This window comes from Pseudophryne corroboree, chromosome 6, assembly GCF_028390025.1.
Source record: "Pseudophryne corroboree isolate aPseCor3 chromosome 6, aPseCor3.hap2, whole genome shotgun sequence".
NCBI classification, from domain to species: domain Eukaryota; kingdom Metazoa; phylum Chordata; class Amphibia; order Anura; family Myobatrachidae; genus Pseudophryne; species Pseudophryne corroboree.
In genome coordinates, this window is record NC_086449.1 from 266,189,328 (window position 1) to 266,209,259 (window position 19,932).

The 19,932-nt window shown below is 46.5% G+C and overlaps 1 protein-coding gene across 5 annotated transcripts in view; it reads right to left on the bottom strand.

Annotated features, from left to right (window-relative positions):
* Positions 1–19,932, bottom strand: part of GABPB1 (GA binding protein transcription factor subunit beta 1) — a 208,072-nt gene that overhangs the window by 100,064 nt on the left and 88,076 nt on the right. For all 5 annotated transcript variants that reach the window (XR_010179218.1, XM_063925989.1, XM_063925991.1 and 2 more), the window contains exon 2: positions 3,928–4,035. Coding sequence is in view for 4 of the 5 variants with exons in the window: in XM_063925989.1 (XP_063782059.1) it covers positions 3,928–4,035 (108 nt within the window). In the remaining variant the exon portion in view is untranslated. The remainder of the gene's footprint in view (positions 1–3,927; positions 4,036–19,932) is intronic.

The window sequence follows — 19,932 nt, forward strand, 5'->3', positions numbered from 1 at the left end:
TCAATCATGTAACGTGTGGCCCTACTGGAAGTCACATTTGTCTCTTCACCGTCGACACTGGAGTCAGTATCCGTGTCGGCGTCTATATCTGCCATCTGAGGTAACGGGCGCTTTAGAGCCCCTGACGGCCTATGAGACGTCTGGACAGGCACAAGCTGAGTAGCCGGCTGTCTCATGTCAACCACTGTCTTTTATACAGAGCTGACACTGTCACGTAATTCCTTCCAACAGTTCATCCACTCAGGTGTCGACCCCCTAGGGGGTGACATCACTATTACAGGCAATCTGCTCCGTCTCCACATCATTTTTCTCCTCATACATGTCGACACAAACGTACCGACATACAGCACACACACAGGGAATGCTCTGATAGAGGACAGGACCCCACTAGCCCTTTGGGGAGACAGAGGGAGAGTTTGCCAGCACACACCAGAGCGCTATATATATACAGGGATAACCTTATATAAGTGTTTTTCCCCTTATAGCTGCTGTATCTTTAATACTGCGCATAATTAGTGCCCCCCCTCTCTTTTTTAACCCTTTCTGTAGTGTAGTGACTGCAGGGGAGAGCCAGGGGAGCTTCCCTCCAACGGAGCTGTGAGGGAAAATGGCGCCAGTGTGCTGAGGAGATAGGCTCCGCCCCTTTTTCGCGGACTTTTCTCCTACTTTTTTAAAGATTCTGGCAGGGGTTAAAATTCATCCATATAGCCCTGGGGGCTATATGTGATGTATTTTCGCCAGCCAAGGTGTTTTTATTGCTGCTCAGGGCGCCCCCCCCCTAGCGCCCTGCACCCTCAGTGACCGAAGTGTGAAGTGTGCTGAGGAGCAATGGCGCACAGCTGCAGTGCTGTGCGCTACCTTGTTGAAGACAGGACGTCTTCTGCCGCCGATTTTCCGGACCTCTTCTGCCTTCTGGCTCTGAAAGGGGGCCGGCGGCGCGGCTCTGGGACCCATCCATGGCTGGGCCTGTGATCGTCCCTCTGGAGCTAATGTCCAGTAGCCAAGAAGTCCAATCCACTCTGCACGCAGGTGAGTTCGCTTCTTCTCCCCTTAGTCCCTCGATGCAGTGAGCCTGTTGCCAGCAGGTCTCACTGAAAATAAAAAACCTAAACTAAAACTTTCACTAAGAAGCTCAGGAGAGCCCCTAGTGTGCACCCTTCTCGTTCGGGCACAAAGATCTAACTGAGGCTTGGAGGAGGGTCATAGGGGGAGGAGCCAGTGCACACCAGATAATCCTAAAGCTTTCTTTAGATGTGCCCAGCCGCTATTCCCCATGGTCCTTACGGAGTCCCCAGCATCCACTTAGGACGTTAGAGAAAATACGATTTCCTATCCCACCCGCTGGTGGTGATGCAGGGCAGTCAGGAGCGAGTGCTGACATCTGGTCCGGACTGAAGGACCTGCCAACGATTACTGACATGTCTACTGTCACTGCATATGATTCTGTCACCATTGAAAGAATGGTGGAGGATTATATGAGTGACAGCATCCAAGTAGGCATGTCAGACAGTCCGTATGTATACTGGCAGGAAAAAGAGGCAATTTGAAAGATTGTTTAGTGCAGCCGGTAACCTTGTCAGCGATCGGCGTAGGAGGTTACTTCCACAAAATGTGGAGAAGATGATGTTCAGCAAAATGAATTATAAATTCCTTCGGGAAAAACTTTACCAGCAATTGCCTCCAGAAAGTACACAGGGACCTGTGATGGTGGATTCCAGTGGGGATAAAGTAATAGTCTGTGAGGAGGAGGATGTACACACTGAAAGGGGTGAGGAATCGGAGGATGGGGTTGACATCTTGCCTCTGTAGAGCCAGTTTGTGCAAGGAGAGATTAATTGCTTCTTTTTTGGTGGGGGCCCAAACAAACCAGTCATTTCAGCCACAGTCGTGTGGCAGACCCTGTCGCTGAAATGATTGGTTTGTTAAAGTGTGCATGTCCTGTTTATACAACAATTCCATCTTGCACCTCTTTTTCTTCTTTGCATCTTGCTGTTTGAGGACTAGTTTTTTTAAAGTGCCAACCTGTCTGACAGTGCCGTACAGCTCCCGGGGTACTGCCGTATAAGTCCAGTGGTGCTGTCTTGTGCTGCATCAGTCCAGTGGTGGTGTCTTGTGCTGCCATAAGTCCAGTAGAGGTGTCATGTGCTGTATATTATTTACTCCAAATAAAAGGGTTATATACATTACTTATATTACTATCCTAACACATTTTACAGGGTTTGCCCTGTGTGGTGTAGGGGTACACTCGCCTGTGCTGCTTATTATTATAATAGCTCCAAATAAAAGGGTTATTATTATCCAAATAATTAATTTTACAGGCTTTGCCGTGTGTGTGTGGTTTGTGCCGCACACTTTTGTCGCTTAGCTTAGCCATAAAGCTACCTCATTGCACCTCTTTTTCTTCTTTGCATGATGTGCTGTTTGGGGCCTAGTTTTTTTAAGTGCCATCCTGTCTGCCATTGCAGTGCCACTCCTAGATGGGCCAGGTGTATGTGCCGCACACTTGTGTTGCTTAGCTTAGTCATCTAGCCACCTCGGTGCTACCTTTTGACTTAAAAACAATATTGTGAGGTGTTCAGAATAGACTGGAAATTAGTGGAAATGAATGTTATTGAGGTTACTAATACCGTAGGATCAAAATTACCCCCAAATTATGTGATTTTAGCTGTTTTTATGTTTTTTTCAAATATCATCCAGATCCAAAACCAAAACACGAAAGGGTGGTTTTGGCAAAACCAATCCAGATCCAAAACACGAGCATGGAACCAGAACAAAAACACGAAAAGTGCCCGCCGCACATCTCTAGATTCTATGACTATCAAAATACCCGCTTTTCATTTTCTGTTTTGGATAGTTTTAATTAGGTTCAACAGGATCCTTTGCTATATTAAAATCATAAAAATCTGATCACAGTAAAATATAGTTTGCATGGATAAAAGTGTAATAATTGTTATTCAAAAAGTATCTATTTTGTCATGTGCTTTTGATTGATTTTAAGGCAATAACATTTGTAAAAACTTCAGTTTATATATTTATTCTTGGGAGACGTACACCTCATCCATGTGGGCATTTTTAGACTGAGTAGGTGCGGCTGGATTGTGTGCACAGAAATAAATGTGGATCTTTACCTGTAGTGAGAGTTGGCTGCAGCTATGTGGCCACGCCGCCCCTATCTATCCGCTTGTAGCCAATATCACTACCATCTCTATCACTGTGCAAGAGATCCAGATGAAACAGATGGATCTGTGACTACACGCAAGTTTGCATAGCCTGCAATTCCATCACCACACCCTCGCTTAATGTGCAGAGACTGACACCCAGTTACGTCCATTCAGGGTCAATAGAGAGCAACTGAGTGCGCACGACTGATGAGATCTCTACGTAAAATGGACTGGTGTGCAACTCTAAATTATCCTCTGCAAGCTTGCTAAGGCACTCCCAATTTGCTTGACAGTAGCATACAATAATAAATCTTGTAGATGAAGATAAACTCCAAAATTGCCCTTTCTTAAAGCACAATTAGTAAATGTGACGCGGGGTGGTCTTCAGTTTGCCGGCTGTCGGGATCCCGGCGCACAGTATACCGGCGCCGGAATCCCGACAGCCGGCATACCGACACCTTTTCTCCCTCTTGGGGGTCCACGACCCCCCTGGAGGGAGAATAGATAGCGTGGCGCATGCAGCGAGCCCGCAAGGGGCTCATTTGCGCTCGCCCAGCTGTCGGTATGCCGGCGGTCTGGATTCAGAAGCCGGTATGCTGGTCGCCGTGAGCCCGGCCACCAGCATACCCTAGTACACCCGTGACGCAGTAATGTCAAGTATGAAGTGTAAAATATCATGCTTACCATTGTTTGTGAATGCATCAGAGGAGTTTGTTAATGTAATTGTAACATCATAAATACACACACACACACCAACAAAAATTACCCAGTCTGTTGTAAAAGGTGCTCCATTTGCCATTAAAATGCGGACTTCATCATCTTGACCAGCTCGAGCAGCCTCTAAAAGCTTCTTTCCCAAATCTACTAAGGACATCTAAACAATATAAAACAAAAAATATATAATAGTATCTCAAGTGATTCATTAAACGGACTTGTACAATTTTCAGTGACATTTGTATTAAACTTTCCAGAGCCTCCTCAAGCAAAATCAGTGTACCTTTCTTTTAGAGTGCCTCCATGGAGAATGTAAATAACGTGCTACTGAAGCCTGCAGTGTAGTAGTTTGTTCATGTGCTGAATTAAAACAATTTGCCATTTTCGTTCCCCCCCCCCCCCAAAAAAAAAACCCCTACATTTGATATATTTGCTGAATATATCTGGACATAGAGAAATATAACTGGCGCGTTATTGAAGCTCTAAATTTGACACAGTCACTTTAAAAAAAAATCTGTACAAAGCCCTGCTACTCCCTACTCTGTCCCTCTATCCTGCAGGCAACTCACGTTTTCTAACAAAGCCACAGAGGACAGAATAAGAGAAACTGAACAGGTGAGAGAGTGGGGTCAAAACACATCTCTGGAAAAAAAAAAAAAAGCTAATCTTATAACCAGAAAAAAACAAGAAAAAGCAACAGTGTAATCATTAAGGGCGAACAGTGTCCCCTAATGGATTCAGAGAAAATCATTTAAAGCAAGCATACAAATAAACCTGATATCTGATTCATGCAACAAGGTAAGTATGTTGGACCTGCAGCGTGACCAATCTAGTTATTTTCTATTTTCAGGCTGGCCAGCCACTTTTCAAAGCATCACAGTGAACCAAAAATTGTCAGTTCTCCTAAAAAATAATCTTCTGGTGATACAGATCTGCAATGCACTAACCTTGGAGAAATATAAAGTGGAGAAAGTACCAATAAACCAGCTCCTGTCATATTTCAAACAGAGCCTGTAACATGACAGTTAGGAGCTGATTTGCTGGTACTTTATATCTCTCCAAAGCTTAGTACATATTCCCTATATATATATATATATATATATATATATATATTTTAGGGTCTGGTTTTATAGACCGGCACTTACAATTATTGCTTCATTATATTCTAGTGCATGTTGTAGTCTGATTTATCAAAGATTTGATAGCCTGAAAAAGGGCAATTTTAACTAATAACTCTATTTGGTCCAAATACCCTGGATATGTGTTTTGTTTAAAAGGAGAGGCCTCCTCCTCCCCCCCCCCCCCCCTTCTTTTCAAACTTTTTTAGTTTAATAAGGCCTCATGTAAGACGCATTAATCATTCATAATTAGTGCTAATATTATTGATTAATTATTTAATAATATGCATTTACTAATTCGCCCTGATATGAATTTATTAGGTCTCCTATCTATGTGACCTTTCAGTACCTGAGTTTCCGAATTTCTTTTATTCAAGTTGTCTTACCACGAGGTATGTGAGGTGACACGTTTCATATTCTTATTTTTGTCCACTTTATACATAATAATGTTATTAAATAAGTTGTGACGAGGTTAATATTTCTCAAATAGGCCACACTGGTTGCTTATCAGAAAGCCTTGGTGATATATTGGAATTTTTATCTTGCACGTATGAACGAGTTTTCTCGTATTTTACTATATGTTCCAGTTACTTGAGGTATGACCCGAGATGTAATTCCTTTTTTTCTCCTTTTTTGACCTTTCTCTGTCTGCTCTGTCGTATTGGAAGTTTTTTGTAATGATGTGTTCCTTATATGTTATTAAAAATATTGTATTAAGTTCTGATAAGATCTTCTACAATTATAGATGTAACCCTGAAGAAGTCTTTTGTATAAGATGAAACGCGTTGGGTTGTCTATGTTGTGGCGTTATCTCCGAACCAACTTTAAGGAGAAGGAGAAGACTGTTGTGATCCACTTGCATTTGTATTCAACACTGAGAATTATACATCTTTCACTGTGGAATAATACGTCTCTTCTGTATTAGTTTTGAATGGGTTTTTAATAAATGTTTTATGATGGAACATGTTATTACTGTGCTTTAAAATAGGTTTTAACTAGTTAAGGTTTAAAAGTGGGAGTTGATACGACCCCTTGGCGCAAGTTCTTCTATTGTTGCATATTCCTATTCCTAGTCCCTTCTAACAGGGGACTTAGTTGAACCAGGCAGCCTATATCCAATATCTTGTGCTTTATCCAAAGATATAGTTACATCCAATTAGCGCAGAGAGAGTGTTTTATATATATATATATATATATATATATGATATTTATATAGCACTTTTCTCCTAATGGGACTCAATGTGCTTTACAATTCTCTTTACAGCAGCTCAAAATACAAGACAAGCTTAACAGTAGATATTAGTGAAATGCTTCAGTCTATTTTTGAGGGATTCTAGAGAGTGGGGGCTTCTCGCACTATGCAGGTGAGTTCCATAGAGTTGGAGCCACAAAGTTGAAAGCTCAAGCCCCAGATGAACTCAGGGAGAGTCTAGGTACTGTTGGTAGTCCTTCATCTACAGATCATAGTAATCAAGTGAGACAGTAATTTATCAGAAGCTGCTTCAAGTACCTTGAGCCCTGGTCAAGTAAGGTTTTGAAAGGGAGTACAGTAAGCCAATCTTGAAAACGATTCACCATTTTACAGGCAGCCAATGAAGGACTAGAGAATCGGTGTTGTGTGGCCGGAACAGGGCTGGTTGGTGAATAGCCTGGCACCTGCATTTTGTACCATCTGCAAGCGGTACAATACTTTTGTTGCTGGAAGACCAAGGTAGAGGGCATTACAGTAATAGATGATACAAATGCATGTATGACTTTAGGCAGGTCTTCTGAGGGAATTAAGTACTTGAATCTGGTTATGTTCCTCAGATGAAAGAATGAGTATTTGATTGTGGCCGACACCTGATGATTAAGTGTCAGGCCACTATACCGGACAAAACCAAGATTCCGCACATGATCAGTGTTTTGTAATGCTGAGCCCAAAAGCAGAAGACCTGTCAGTTGGCTATGCTGTAGTCTTGTCCTGTGACTTATCATCAGAACGTCTGTTTTATCAGGGTTCTAAAGATACTGCTGTGAAGAGTTTAAAAGCTCATTGGTAATTGGTAATTACTACTCAATTTAACACTAGAGCAATGACCTTTGACAAATTGGTTAAAAACATTGGCCAATAGTGAGCAAGGATAAAAATCTGCAGCGATTATGTCATCGCCCTTTAGTGGCATTCAAAACGAGGGATGAATTTAAAACAACTTTTGATGAGACCCACAAAAAACTTTGGTAAACAAGCAACTAAATCGTGGCTGAGGAAGAAAAATGTACTTAGTTCAAGGTGCACTACATGTAATGGCATCCACATACGGGGGTGAAGATCCCTATTAACCTCTTGCCTGGCACTGTCGCATCAGGAAGTGTTTTATCTGACCTGGTTGCACAGGATGCGACCAGTCAGATAAACAGTGTTAGCAGCGACAGGGAAGAGAAACTTCCCTCCGCTGCTGTTCTCAGAGGGACCGGAAGGTCCCTCTGCCTAACTGCATTCTCCCCTGGAGGGCCGCAGGTTGAATACCCATGTCTTAGATCCTAGCCTTGGCACTCCCCCACATCAGAGGCGACACAGCTCCATTTTGGGAAGAGGCTATCTGTGCCCAGTATCCAGATGGTAGGTCAATAGGTCGACCACTATTGGTCGAAAATTGACATGATCGACCCAGGAAAAGGGTTGACACGTTAATAGTTGACACAGGACAGATCGACACATGAAAGGGTCAACATGACATTTTAAAAAAATACTAATAGGATTTTCTTTACCTACTGGTAAATCCTTTTCTCGTGCGTAGGGGATACCGGGAATCCATTTAGTACCATGGGGTATAGACGGGTCCACTAGGAGCCATGGGCACTTTAAGAAATTGATTGTGTGAGCTGGCTCCTCCCTCTATGCCCCTCCTAGCAAACTCAGTCTAGGAAACTGAGACCGAGGAGACGGAAATACTTTGAGAAGGATAGATAGGGAAAGTGGTGAGATTACGAACCAGCACACACAGAACAAGAGGAAAGCCATGCTAACCAAACTTGAAACAGGAACAGCAACAGCTGAACAAACCAGAATACGTAACCAAGTAACAGTGCAGGAAGAACGAAGCACCGGGCGGGCCCACAGTATCTCCTACGGACTACGATAAAAGGATTTACCGGTAGGTAATTAAAATCCTATTTTCTCTTACGTCATAAGGGATACTGGGAATCCATTTAGTACCATGGGAAAGTACCAAAGCTCCCAAACCGGGTGGGAGAGTGCTGAGGTTCCTGCAGGACTGATTGACCAAACTGAAGGTCCTCAGAAGCCAAAGTATCGAATTTGTAGAACTTTGCAAACGTAGCTGTTCAGCAGAGCTGAAGACCTGAGACACCCCAGGCAGCCGCCCAAGTAGAACCCACCGACCTAGTAGAGTGGGCCTGTACAGATTTTGGAACCAGCAAGCCTGCCGTGGAATAAGCATGCTGGATAGCGAGCCTGATCCAGTGTGCAATTGACTGCTTTGAAGCAGGACATCCAATTTTATTGGGATCATAGAGAACGAACAGCGAGTCCGATTTCCTGTGACGAGCAGTTCTCTTTACATACACCTTCAAAGCCCTCACAACATCCAAAGACTTTGAAGTAGAAGAGGTGTTCGTACCAACTGAAACCACAACCACTGTAACGGTTCAAACCAGTCCGATTGCAGGAACTGCAGCACCAAATTGAGATCCCAAGGTGCCGTGGGAGGCACAAAGGGAGGTTGGATGTGCAGAACACCTTTCAAGAACGTCTGGACTTCAGGGAGAGAAGCCAATTGTTTCTGAAAGAAAAAAAATAGACCACGCCGAAATCTGGACTTTTATGGAGCCTAGACATATTTACTCCAGGTACGGTGGTAATGTTTAGACGTTACCCCCTTCCTGGCTTGGATCATAGTCGGGATGACCTTGTCAGTAATCCCTCTCCTGGCTAGAATCAGCCATTCAACATCCATGCCGTTAAATGTAGCCGCAGTAAGTCTTGATAGACGAACAGGCCCTGTTGCAGAAGATCCTCACACAGAGGTAGAGGCCACGGATCTTCGAGCAGCATTTCGAGAAGATCCGCATACCAGGTCCTTCGTGGCCAGTCCGGAGCAATGAGGATTGCTTGAACCTTTTCCCTTTTTATTTTTTCAGAATTCTTGGGATCAGAGGAAGTGGAGAAAACACATACACCAGTTGGAAGGCCCACGGAGTTGTCAGAGCGTCTACCGCCACTGCTTGTGGGTCCCTCGACCTGGAACAATACCGCTTGAGCTTCTTGTTGAGTCGAGAGGCCATCATGTCGATTTGTGGATATCCCCACCGACGTGTCGACCACTGGAAAACCTCCGGGTGAAGGCCCCAATCCCCCGGGTGCAGGTCGTGTCTGCTGAGGAAGTCTGCTTCTCAGTTGTCTTCTCCCGGAATGAAGATCGCCGACAAGGCCACAGCGTTTTTCTCTGCCCATAGGAGAATTCTTGATACCTCTGACATTGCTGCTCTGCTTTTTGTTCCGCCCTGTCGGTTTATGTACTTTACCACCGTCACATTGTCTGACTGGACTTGAATGGCCTGATTCCCAAGTAGAGATAAGGCCTGCAGAAGGGCATTGTAGATAGCCCTGAGTTCCAGGATGTTTATTGGAAGGACGACTTCCTGACTTGACCATCTTTCCTGAAACTGCACCCCCTGGGTGATTGCTCCCCAACCTCTGAGGCTTGTGTCCGTGGTTAGCAGAATCCAATTCTAAAAACCGGACCTCTGACCCTCGATGAGGTGAGAAGTCTGTAGCCACCACAGAAGGAAGATCCTGGCTCTAGGCGACAGACGGATCCTCTGGTGCATGTGAAGATGAAATCCGGACCATTTGTCCAATAGATCTAGCTGGAGGGGCCTCGCATGAAACCTTCTGTACTGAAGCGCCTCGTAAGAGGCCACCATTTTCCCCAGAAGGCGGATGCACAGATGCACCGAGATCCGGGTTGGCTTCAGGACAGCCCGAACCATCGACTGGAGTACCATAGCCTTTTCCAAGGGAAGGACCACTCTCTGAGACTCTATATCCAGTATCGTTCCCGGGAAAGGAAGCCTCTGTGTCAGTTCCACATGAGATTTTGGTAAGTTCAGAATCCACCCGTGATCCAGGAGTAGCCTGGTTGAGAGGCCAATGCTGTCCAACAACCGTTTCCTGGACTATGCCTTTATCTGAAGAAGATCGTCCAGGTACGGAATTATGTTCACTGCCTGTTTGCGGTGTAGAAACATCATCTCTGCCATCACTGTGGTGAACACTCTCGGTGCCGTGGGGAGACCAAATGGCAGGGCCTGGAACTAGTAGTGACAGTCCTGCAGTGCAAATCATAGATAAGCCTGATGAGGTGGCCAGATCGGAATGTGAAGTTATGCATCCTTGATATCCAGAGACACTAGGAATTTCCCCTCCTCAAGACCTGAGATCACCGCTCGCAGAGACTCCATCTTGAATTTGAACACTTGTTAGCACGGGTTCAACGACTTGAGGTTCAGAACCGGCCTCACCGAACCGTCCAGTTTCGGTACTACAAACAAGTTGGAATAGTACCCCTTGTTTTGCAGATGAGATGGAACTGGAACAATGACCTGGGTCTGTACCAGTTTTTGAATGGCATTCTGTAAAGTTATAGAAACTGGTAAGCTTGATTTGAAGAATCTGTGAGGTGGGAGCTCCTGGAACTCCAGTCTGTAGCCCTGGGAAATAAGATCTATGACCCAGGGATTCTGGCACAATGTTGTCCAGATGTGACTGAAGAACTTTATCCGGGCTCCCACCTGCCAGTCTACCAGGCATCTCGGTCCACAGTCATGCTGAAGGTTTTGAGGAAGCAGAGCTTGAGCCCTGTTCCTGTGAACCGGCAGTTGCTGGTTTGCGTGGTTTAGCGCCTCTGGTGGTGGTAGAAGAACCTCTGGGCATGCCCCTAAACTTGGCAGTCCAAAAGGACTATAAATTGGGATCTGAGTAGGCCTTCATAGTTGGAGGAGCTGCAGAAGAAAGGTATGTGGACTTACCCGCAGTAGCTTTGGAGATCCATTTGTCTAGTTCATCTCCAAATAAGGCCTCGCCTGTGAAAGGTAGGCCTTCCACGCCTTTTCTGGAGTCCGTATCACCTGTCCACTGGCGTAGCCATAGACCCCTGCGTGCGGAGACTGCCATAGCTGTAGTGCGTGCATTAAGCAAGCCTATTTCTTTTATGGCTTCCACCATAAAGTTCGCAGAGTCCTGTATATGTTACAGCAGCAAAACAATCTCCCCTTGAGGTAAGGTATCTAATAGTGATGAGCGAGGTTCGGTTTTACTCGGTTTTACTCGGTTCTCAAAACGGCATCTTATTGGCTATCCAAAACACGTGACATCCGTGAGCCAATAAGATGCCGTTTTGAGAACCGAGTAAAACCGAGTAAAACCGAATCCGCTCATCACTAGTATCTAACCCCTCAATTAGGTTACCCGACCATTTAGCAATGGCTCGCGTAATCCACTCACATGCTATAGCTTTGAGCGTAGTCTCAATCTTGCGGTCAGCCGTGTCTTTCAGGGAGGCTGCACCCAGGACAGGCAATACAATTTTCCATGAAAGCCTGGATACTGATGCATTCACTATTGGTGGATTTCCCCATTTTTTCCTATCCTCGGGAGGAAAAGGAAAATATGAATTTACTCACCGGTAATTCTATTTCTCGTAGTCCGTAGTGGATGCTGGGAACTCCGTAAGGACCATGGGGAATAGACGGGCTCCGCAGGAGACTGGGCACTCTAAAAGAGAGATTAGGTACTATCTGGTGTGCACTGGCTCCTCCCTCTATGCCCCTCCTCCAGACCTCAGTTAAGGAAACTGTGCCCGGAAGAGCTGACACAACAAGGAAAGGATTTGGAATCCAGGGTAAGACTCATACCAGCCACACCAATCACACTGTACAACTTGTGATAACCATACCCAGTTAACAGTATGTACAACAACTGAGCCTCAGTAACAGATGGCTCATAACAATAACCCTTTAGTTAAGCAATAACTATATACATGTATTGCAGAGAGTCCGCACTTGGGACGGGCGCCCAGCATCCACTACGGACTACGAGAAATAGAATTACAGGTGAGTAAATTTTTATTTTCTCTGACGTCCTAGTGGATGCTGGGAACTCCGTAAGGACCATGGGGATTATACCAAAGCTCCCAAACGGGCGGGAGAGTGCGGATGACTCTGCAGCACCGAATGAGCAAAAGCAAGGTCCTCCTCAGCCAGGGTATCAAACTTGTAGAACTTAGCAAATGTGTTTGAACCCGACCAAGTAGCAGCTCGGCAAAGCTGTAAAGCCGAGACCCCTCGGGCAGCCGCCCAAGAAGAGCCCATCTTCCTTGTGGAATGGGCTTTTACTGATTTAGGATGCGGTAACCCTGCCGCAGAATGAGCTTGCTGAATCGTGTTACAGATCCAGCGCGCAATAGTCTGCTTTGAAGCCGGAGCACCCAGTTTGTTGGGTGCATGCAGGATAAACAGCGAGTCAGTTTTCCTGACTCCAGCCGTCCTGGCTACATAGATTTTCAAAGCCCTGACTACGTCCAGCAACTTGGAAGCCTCCAAGTCCCGAGTAGCCGCAGGCACCACAATAGGTTGGTTCAAATGAAACGCTGATACCACCTTTGGGAGAAATTGGGGACGAGTCCTCAATTCTGCCCTGTCCATATGGAAGATCAGATACAGGCTTTTACATGACAAAGCCGCCAATTCTGACACACGCCTAGCCGAAGCCAAGGCCAACAGCATGACCACCTTCCACGTGAGATACTTTAGCTCCACGGTCTTAAGTGGCTCAAACCAGTGTGATTTCAGGAAATCCAACACAACGTTAAGATCCCAAGGTGCCACTGGAGGCACAAAAGGGGGCTGAATATGCAGCACTCCCTTAACAAACGTCTGAACTTCAGGCAGTGAAGCCAGTTCTTTTTGAAAGAAAATAGATAGGGCCGAAATCTGGACCTTTATGGATCCTAATTTTAGGCCCATAGTCACTCCTGACTGTAGGAAGTGCAGGAATCGACCCAGCTGGAATTCCTCTGTAGGGGCCTTCCTGGCCTCACACCAAGCAACATATTTTCGCCATATACGTGTCACAACTGAGGGCCTGAGCTGACGGGAGGCAGCCTCAGTTGTAGGGGCTGAGATGTACCGGAACCTGGGAGGTTGTATCAGACCCCTGGACATGTAAGTAACATGAATAATAACTGCCCGAAGGCGTGACCACGACAACTTGGATAAAAGTCAATGATGTTTATTATGACAACTCCGCAACACAGCAGCAGTAAAAGAAAACGTAAAAGTCAGCAAATAATAAATACAGTTCCTGGGTACTACAGGATGGCAGGAGCCACAGGGCACTGGTAGTGTGAGATAGTTCTTATGATCTTCTAGATGGAAAGTCCTTACCAGGCCCGACTGTAGCAATGGAGATAACCCAGGATTGTGCCAGCTGGTGTTCCAGGAAAAGCTGGGTTGCTGAAGGTAAAACAGCTGCTGTGGATACTGGCTGGAACCAGACTGTTGTTAGCACGGAGTGGATACTGGCTGGAACCAGTTAAATAATAAATGAACTTGGGAGCGATGAAATATGAACTGAAATGTAGAACTTGAGAGCGGAGAAATAATAATACCGGTGGAGAGTGGTAAAGTGTAGAAAGGACACCGGCCCTTTAAGGGAAGCTGTACTCTGCTGGAAGCTGAGCTGGAAGCAGGTAATGTTGTAGCTGGAAACAGATGAATCCACAATGGATTGGAGAGTCAGGCTACACCGCAGGTGGAATGCTGGTGCGGGTCTCTATGGTGGAAGTCTTGAGACAGGAGCTGGAACCTGGAAGACAATCACAGGAGAGAGACAAACAGGAACTAGGTTTGACAACCAAAGCACTGACGCCTTCCTTGCTCAGGCACAGTGTATTTATACCTGCAGCAAGGAAGGGATTGGCTAGGCAATTATGCAGATTATCAATACTGAGAACAGATTGGTGGAAATGATCAGCTGACAGAATCCAAGATGGCTGCGCCCATGCAGACACTTGGAGGGAAGTTTGGTTTGTAATCCATGTGGTAATGAAAACAGTAATGGCGGCGCCGGCCACCGGAGACAGGAGGCGCCAGGCTGACAGATGCACATCCAACCACGCGGACACAGCGGAGGCCGCGGCTGACGTAATCGCCACTCAGACACTCTGCATGCAGAAGTTCAGGGACGGCGGCGGAGGCCGCGGGAGACGCCATGCCAGGTGTAATATGGCGTTTACTGTGACAGCGTCCCAGAGTGACAGGAGAGGATACAGGAATGTACACATCAGGATAACAGATGGGATCCGGTCCTGGAGCGCTGAGCCAGCCTTAGGAGGCATCTGATGGGTAAGAAATGGCGTCCAGATACCCGGATCGTGACAATACGGTGATAATGTTTTGCTGTCACGTCTTTCCTAGCCTTTATCAGCGTGGGAATAACTTCATCCGGAATGCCCTTTTCCGCTAGGATCCGGCGTTCAACCGCCATGCCGTCAAACGCAGCCGCGGTAAGTCTTGGAACAGACAGGGCCCCTGCTGTAACAGGTCCTGTCTGAGAGGCAGAGGCCATGGGTCCTCTGAGATCATTTCTTGTAGTTCTGGGTACCAAGTTCTTCTTGGCCAATCCGGAACGATGAGTATAGTTCTTACTCCTCTCTTTCTTACTATCCTCAGTACCTTGGGTATGAGAGGAAGAGGAGGGAACACATAAACCGACTGGTACACCCACGGTGTCACTAGTGCGTCCACAGCTATCGCCTGAGGGTCCCGTGACCTGGCGCAATATTTTTTTAGCTTTTTGTTGAGGCGGGACGCCATCATGTCCACCTGTGGCAGTTCCCAACAATTTACAAACTGTGTGAAGACTTCTTGATGAAGTCCCCACTCTCCCGGGTGGAGGTCGTGCCTGCTGAGGAAGTCTGCTTCCCAGTTGTCCACTCCCGGAATGAACACTGCTGACAGTGCTAGCACGTGATTCTCCGCCCATCGAAGAATCCTTGTGGCTTCTGTCATTGCCATCCTGCTTCTTGTGCCGCCCTGGCGGTTTACATAGGCGACCGCCGTGATGTTGTCTGACTCAATCAGTACAGATTGGTTTTGAAGCAGGGGCTCTGCTTGACTCAGGGCGTAGTAGATGGCCCTTAGTTCCAATATATTTATGTGTAGAGAAGTCTCCAGACTTGACCACTGTCCTTGGAAGTTTCTTCCCTGAGTGACTGCCCCCCAACCTCAGAGGCTTGCATCCGTGGTCACCAGGATCCAGTCCTGTATGCCGAACCTGCGTCCCTCGAGAAGATGAGCACTCTGCAGCCACCACAGCAGAGACACCCTGGCCCTTGGGGACAGGGTGATCAACCGATGCATCTGAAGATGCGATCCGGACCATTTGTCGAACAGATCCCACTGAAAGATCCTTGCATGGAACCTGCCGAAGGGAATTGCTTCGTAAGAAGCCACCATCTTTCCCAGGACTCGCGTGCAGTGATGCACCGACACCTGTTTTGGTTTCAGGAGGTCCCTGACCAGAGATGACAATTCCTGGGCCTTCTCCTCCGGGAGAAACACCTTCTTCTGTTCTGTGTCCAGAATCATTCCCAGGAAAAGCAGACACGTCGTAGGAATCAGCTGCGACTTTGGGATATTCAGAATCCAGCCATGCTGTTGCAACACTTCCTGAGAGAGTGCTACGCTGACCAACAACTGCTCTTTGCACCTCGCCTTTATGAGGAGATCGTCCAAGTATGGGATAATTATAACTCCCTTTCTTCGAAGGAGTATCATCATTTCGGCCATTACGTTGGTAAATATTCTCGGAGCCGTGGAGAGACCAAACGGCAACGTCTGGAATTGGTAATGACAGTTCTGTACCACAAACCTGAGGTACTCCTGGTGAGGTGGGAAAATGGGGACATGCAAGTAAGCATCCTTGATGTCCAGCGACACCATAAAATCCCCCTCTTCCAGGCTTGCAATAACCGCCCTGAGCGATTCCATTTTGAACTTGAACTTCTTTATATAAGTGTTCAAGGATTTTAAATTCAGGATGGGTCTCACCGAACCGTCCGGTTTCGGTACCACAAACATTGTGGAATAGTAACCCCTGCCCTGTTGAAGGAGGGGGACCTTGATTATCACCTGCTGGAGGTACAGCTTGTGAATTGCCGCGAGTACTACCTCCCTTTCCCTGGGAGAAGCTGGCAAGGCTGATTTGAGGTAACGGCGAGGGGGAGTCGCCTCGAACTCCAGCTTGTATCCCGTAGATACAATTTGTACAGCCCATAGATCCACTTGTGAGCGAACCCACTGGTTGCTGAAGTTTGGAGACGCGCCCCCACCGCACCTGGCTCCGCCTGTGGAGCCCCAACGTCATGCGGTGGACTTAGTGGAAGCAGGGGAGGATTTTTGTTCCTGGGAACTGGCTGCCTGGTGCAGCTTCTTTCCTCTATCCTTGCCTCTGGCCAGAAAGGATGCTCCTCTGACCCGCTTGCCAGTCTGAGGCCGAAAGGACTGCATTTGATAATACGGTGCTTTCTTAGGCTGTGAGGGAACCTGAGGTAAAAAAGTCGACTTCCCAGCAGTTGCTGTGGATACGAGGTCCGAGAGACCGTCCCAAAATAATTCCTCCCCCTTATAAGGCAAAACCTCCATGTGTTTTTTAGAATCAGCATCACCTGTCCACTGCCGAGTCCATAATACTCTCCTGGCAGAAATGGACATTGCATGAATTCTAGATGCCAGCAGGCAAATGTCCCTCTGTGCATCCCGCATATATAAGACGACGTCTTTTATATGTTCGATGGTTAGCAAAATAGTATCCCTGTCAAGGGAATCAATGTTGTCTGACAGGGTATCAGTCCATGCTGCTGCAGCACTACACAGCCGGGCTGAAGCAATAGCAGGTCTCAGTAGAGTACCAGAGTATGTATACACAGACTTAAGGATAGCTTCCTGCTTTCTATCCGCAGGATCCTTTAGGGCGGCCGTATCCTGAGACGGCAGTGCCACCCTTTTAGATAAGCGTGTTAGCTCCTTGTCCACCCTAGGGGATGTTTCCCAACGTAACCTATCCGTTGGCGGGAAAGGGTACGCCATCAGTAATCTCTTAGAAATCACTAGTTTCTTATCAGGGGAACTCCACGCTTCTTCACATAAATCATTTAATTCATCAGATGGGGGAAAAGTCACTGGCTGCTTTTTCTCCCCAAACATAATACCCCTTTTGGTGGTAACCGGGTTAATATCAGAAATGTGCAATACATCTTTCATTGCAGTAATCATGCATCGGATGGCTTTTGTAGACCGTACATTTGTCTCATCCTCATCTACACTGGAGTCAGACTCCGTGTCGACATCTGTGTCTACCATCAGAGCTATCCGGCGTTTATGAGCCCCTGACGGCTTCTGAGTCGCCTGGGCAGGCGCGGGCTGAGACCCCGGCTGTCCCAAGGCTGCTGCGTCATCGAACCTTTTATGTAAGGAGTTGACACTGTCGGTTAAGACCTTCCACATATCCATCCAATCAGGTGTCGGCCCCGTCGGGGGCGACACCACATGTATCTGCCCCTGCTCCGCCTCCACGTAACCCTCCTCATCAAACATGTCGACACAGCCGTACCGACACACCGCACACACACAGGGAATGCTCAGACTGAGGACAGGACTCCACAAAGTCCTTTGGGGAGACAGAGAGAGAGTATGCCAGCACACACCACAGCGCTATATAACACAGGGATTTACACTGCTAATAAGTGATTATCCCAATAGCTGCTTGTTTGTATCTATTTGCGCCTAAATTTATGTGCCCCCCCTCTCTTTTTAACCCGTCTTGTACCTGGATACTGCAGGTAGCTATGAAGGGAAAATGGCGCTGGTGTGCTGAGGAAGAAGGCCCCGCCCCCTCAGCGGCGGGCTTCTGTCCCGCGTTTTCTTTAACTTAATGGCGGGGGTTTTTACACATATACAGTTAACTGACTGTATTATGTGTATATTTAGCCAAAAGGTAATATAATTGCTGCCCAGGGCACCCCCCCCCCCCCCCTCCCCCAGCGCCCTGCACCCTACAGTGACCGGAGTGTGTGGTGTGCTGTGGGAGCAATGGCGCACAGCTGCAGTGCTGTGCGCTACCTTAATGAAGACAGGAGTCTTCTGCTGCCGATTTCATCTTCTTCTTCTTCTGGCTCTGCAAGGGGGGCGGCGGCGCGGCTCCGGGAACGGACGATCGAGGTCAGGCCCTGTGTTCGAACCCTCTGGAGCTAATGGTGTCCAGTAGCCTAAGAAGCACAAGCTAGCTGCACGCAGGTAGGTTTGCTTCTCTCCCCTCAGTCCCACGTAGCAGTGAGTCTGTTGCCAGCAGATCTCACTGAAAATAAAAAACCTAACAAATACTTTCTTTCTAGCAAGCTCAGGAGAGCCCACTAGGAGCACCCAGCTCTGGCCGGGCACAGATTCTAACTGAGGTCTGGAGGAGGGGCATAGAGGGAGGAGCCAGGGCACACCAGATAGTACCTAATCTTTCTTTTAGAGTGCCCAGTCTCCTGCGGAGCCCGTCTATTCCCCATGGTCCTTACGGAGTTCCCAGCATCCACTAGGACGTCAGAGAAAGGATGATAACAACCGCTGAGAGATTTGAAATTTCCTATCAGGATTAACCCATGGTTCTTCAAACTGGGTATTTAGGGGGTAATTCCAAGTTGACCGCAGCAGGATTTTTGTTAGCAGTTGGGCAAAACCATGTGCACTGCAGGGGAGGCAGATATAACATGTGTAGAAAGAGTTAGATTTGGGTGGGTTATTTTATTTCTGTGCAGGGTAAATACTGGCTGCTTTATTTTTACACTGCAAATTAGATTGCAGATTGAACACACCACACCCAAATCTAACTCTCTCTGCACATGTTAAATCTGCCTCCCCTGAAGTGCACATGGGGGGTCATTCCAAGTTGTTCGCTCGCTAGCAGATTTTAGCAGCATTGCACACGCTAGGCCGCCGCCCTCTGGGAGTGTATCTTAGCATAGCAGAATTGCGAACGAAAGATTAGCAGAATTGCGAACAGAAAATTCTTAGCAGTTTCTGAGTAGCTCGAGACTTACTCCTACACTGCGATCAACTCAGCCCGTTTAGTTCCTGGTTTGACGTCACAAACACACTCTGCGTTCGGCCAGCCACTCCCCCGTTTCTCCAGCCACTCCCGCGTTTTACATGTAGGGAAAATGGGGGATAAGGATGTCCTCTGCACTAGAAAGATACTGATATTTTTAATTTTTTACTGAAAAATCCCCCAAATTTTATGATTGCAAGAAGTTTTATTATCATTCATCATAGGGGTTGCTGCCTTAGACAATAAGTTACAGAACAACACAGTACAGAAAAAGATTGTCTCTTTTGTTGGCGCATTTAGAAAAGATTTTACATTTATTTTTATTATAAACATGTCGTGTTAAAATCTAACTTTTATTGATACTGACTTAAAAAAATTTGCAATTGAGAAACATAAATAAGAAAAAATGTGTGTATTCGTGTAAATTTTGTGAATAAATTCAATAGTGTAAACAAAATAAAAACTGATTCACTGTGCCTGAATTTTCTGCTTCATTAATTGTATCATAAATTTTCAATTAGAGAGCAATGGGTATTGCACAATAACTGTATGTAGGGTTGGGTAGCATGAACTTCTCACATAGGTGGCAGGAAAAGGTATCTAGGGTCACAAAACAGTGAGTGATGTAAAAATAAATTGATGAATATTTTCTTTCTTAAAGGACACACTGGGATAGTCCCACATCCATCTTTTATTTAATTCCCTTATTTATTGCAATTTCTGCCACTGGTATTGTGGTTATCTGGACCAGTTGCTACTGACTACTGACATTGTTATACCA